This window comes from Buceros rhinoceros, unplaced genomic scaffold, assembly GCF_000710305.1.
Source record: "Buceros rhinoceros silvestris isolate BGI_N320 unplaced genomic scaffold, ASM71030v1 scaffold17486, whole genome shotgun sequence".
Taxonomy (NCBI): domain Eukaryota; kingdom Metazoa; phylum Chordata; class Aves; order Bucerotiformes; family Bucerotidae; genus Buceros; species Buceros rhinoceros.
In genome coordinates this window covers 46,880-50,156 of record NW_010415975.1, presented here as the reverse complement: position 1 = coordinate 50,156, position 3,277 = coordinate 46,880, and the positions used below count along the sequence as shown (strand labels likewise).

At 38.9% G+C, this 3,277-nt stretch overlaps 1 protein-coding gene across 1 annotated transcript in view; it reads left to right on the top strand.

Annotated features, from left to right (window-relative positions):
• Positions 1 to 605: 605 nt before the first annotated feature.
• Positions 606 to 3,277, top strand: part of MOXD1 (monooxygenase, DBH-like 1) — a gene marked incomplete at its 5' end in the record, with an annotated part of 35,673 nt that continues 33,001 nt past the window's right edge. The window contains 3 exons of the mRNA XM_010137628.1: positions 606 to 758; positions 2,104 to 2,271; positions 2,398 to 2,481. Coding sequence (XP_010135930.1) covers positions 606 to 758; positions 2,104 to 2,271; positions 2,398 to 2,481 — 405 coding nt within the window. The remainder of the gene's footprint in view (positions 759 to 2,103; positions 2,272 to 2,397; positions 2,482 to 3,277) is intronic.

Genomic DNA, 3,277 nt, shown 5'->3' with positions numbered 1-3,277 from the left:
TGCTGAACCCCAGACGGGGACCGTCTTTCTTACAAACAGCTCCCCCGCCCCAAATGCCCAACCTAACCCCAACCCAGCACCTTTTGTAGGAACCGAGCACTTGTCGTGTGAGCTAAGCCGTAGGGGTTCTGGTTCCAGTCGATGCCCATTCAAGAGCTTTGCCTTTTGTGGGGAAGAAAAAACAAAGAAGAGGCTGGGAAAAGAGGGAACGACAATATTGTTGATGTGAATATTAAGTGAAATTATTTCTGTCTATAATTTCTCCTGAAGTTCACAGCATCCGTGTTATCATTGCAAGTAAATTCAGAAATAAAGACTGTACCCAGCAACCGAGAAGCCTAATTTATTTCTGCAGTTACGTTCAGGCAGCATGTTGTCAAAGTTTCTCAAGACATTCTTTAAGCTGCTTATCAAGGAGACTTGCTTTCTTGGAGATTTTTAATAAAAAGTGTTCAGCGTCACCTCAGATTTATCATTTGATGCAAAACTCTGATATCAATTTCAGCATTTTGCATAGAGACAGGTTTTAAGGGGCTTCGGTATTGGACATAAAGTTTCATTTTAAATTTGATGTTGGATTTTACTAATGGGGCACCTTTCCTTTTCACCAGGATTATTTTACAGATGAAAACAGAGTGCTCAAAAAGGACCCTCAACAGGACTACCATCTGGAGTACGCCATGGAAAACAGTACACACACGATACTGGCTTTTAGCAGAGAACTGCACACTTGTGACACAAATGACAAGAGCATAACAGTAAGAGGCTCTGCCTTTGTGTAGAGAGACAGAGAAATTAATGCAGCCAAATGTATACGTGGTTATGAAGCTGGTTATTAAAATCTCTTCTTAGTAAAAGGGCAGAATTAGAGAAATTCACTTTCCCAGACATCTATTTGGTCAACTTAATTAACCATGTAAAGTAATTGTATTAGTTTTATTAAGCTCTTACATTTTAATTTCATCTTTCTTTGTCCTTCTACTTTAATGCATTTTGTTCTCTAATTTCCAACACACCAAGTGAACAAGGATTGAAACAGGCACTTCTAGGCCATCAGTGTCCTGTCCCACAATTACGACCGCTCAAGAGATACCAGCTTGAGAAACACTTTTTAGGTCTTACATGAACTTGTAATTGATTTTAAAGGTAGACTTTTTTCTTTTTTTTCTTTTTAAAAAAAGGAGATATATTTAAAGTATATATTTGTTTTAGTTCTTTGTTCGAAATTAAGAAGTTGAAGAGTTTTATGACAAAACTCTTCCAAGGTAAAATACCTTTCATGGTAAATTTTTCTGTGTCCCTAAGGACTGCTGTACTGTTTCCTAAGCATAATTTTTAATTATATGAAGTTAATGACTTATGTGTTGGAACTGACAGACGAGTTAGAGAGAGCTGCAAGGCTTTCTATGCTGTGGCTTGTTTACTACTCCTTTTGGAAGCATTGCTGTACTAGTTCAACACTATGTTCATTATCTGTGTTTTCACAATGTCTGCAGTGACAACAACAGGAGGAAGTAAACCACAGCTGTATAAACCACCAGATTTCCAGGCAGTCAATGGATCGATGGTTTTCGCACCTGCTCCCCATTCTCAATATAATTTAACGTTCTGGGACACTCAGGATTTATTAGAGTACTTTGTCTCAAGGGTGATTATTGAAATCTGAGAATGATTTAGAGAGAATTGATCTGTGCCGTGGCTGTAGATTGATTTTTAAGATGTAAATCTGTTCTGTAAGGACAGCAGGTCACAGAAGGTATTCATGTCTTTACAGAGCTGAGTCTGGAAAATGTTTTGGGGGTAAACCTTCTGATTGCTGGCTAAATAAATGACATCTCTAGAAATTTTCTTTTCGTGCGTTTAGTTGGTTACCTCTTTATGAGTCTGGCTATTTGCAGATATGATTTTTTAAATTCACGACATTAATGAAGAAATCTATCAGAGAGAGATTCAACTTCCACATATCTCCAATGAACCCTAATACACTGTAGCTGCTCAAATACAGCAACACCTACATCATACCTATCATAGGAATTGCGTGAACTATGAATGGAAGTTATTGCTCCTATTTCTTATGGAATTTTGGGGTTGGTTTTTTTTCAGGAGAGCACGGTGAGGGTAATATGGGCCTACCACCACAAAGACATGGGAGAAGCAGGTCAAAATTACCATGGGTCCAATCGTGGTACAAAGAGTCTGCGTTTACTGAACCCTGAGAAGGAAGAAGTCTCATCTGCTTCTTTGCCATACTTCGACTTGACAAACAAAGACGTAAGTTACTCCAGGTTTTGGGTTTGTGTGGAGGTGGGGATAAGGTGGTAGCCAAAGCTTTGGGCTTATGCATCAGGGTAAGGTGACTTTCATAATATTGTGTTCTTGCCCTTTTTATCAAGACAGGTGCTTGTACCAGACAAGGATACAACATATTGGTGCCAAATGTTCAAGATTCCCGTACAACAGGAAAAGCATCATGTTACAAAGGTGAGTGATGAGACTGAGCAAATTTAGAGGAGCGCAGATAACGGCTGCGCTTCGAATCAATTCTTGCACTTCCAAAATTTGCTTCACTACTTAGTGGAATGAAAACAAGACCTCTTGTTTGTCTTCACAAACACGGGCCGAGCGTACGTGTATGTGTGCTCAGGACCCGATTCTGACGTGCTCTGACAGCCGGCACAAACAGTGCCTTTCTTCCTCTTCTCCTAAGACCTCTCTCCTTTAAGAAAATGAGGTTGAAAATTATTTCTGTCTGTAAACATTTCTGCCAAAGACCAAGTAAAATTGTCTAAAGGCATGTTCCATCAAGTTTCTAGTTTTATGTGGAAATGCGATGAATTTCTTTTAACGATCGAAAAATCATTAAATGGTGAAGTTCATTCAACTAAAGGGCCGGGTTCTTACTCGACTCCAATGACCTCTCTTGTGATGACCTCAGTGGAGCTACTCCACTACATCATGTGAGAACAGGCGCCATTATCTTTGGCTGTTTAAAAGCCAAATATTATTAAAAAAGGATGGATATTGTAGTTTACTTAAAAATTAATACGATCGAAAAATCATTAAATGGTGAAGTTCATTCAACTAAAGGGCCGGGTTCTTACTCGACTCCAATGACCTCTCTTGTGATGACCTCAGTGGAGCTACTCCACTACATCATGTGAGAACAGGCGCCATTATCTTTGGCTGTTTAAAAGCCAAATATTATTAAAAAAGGATGGATATTGTAGTTTACTTAAAAATTAATGAAAACGTGTAAACATCCACACAAGGTTCAGCA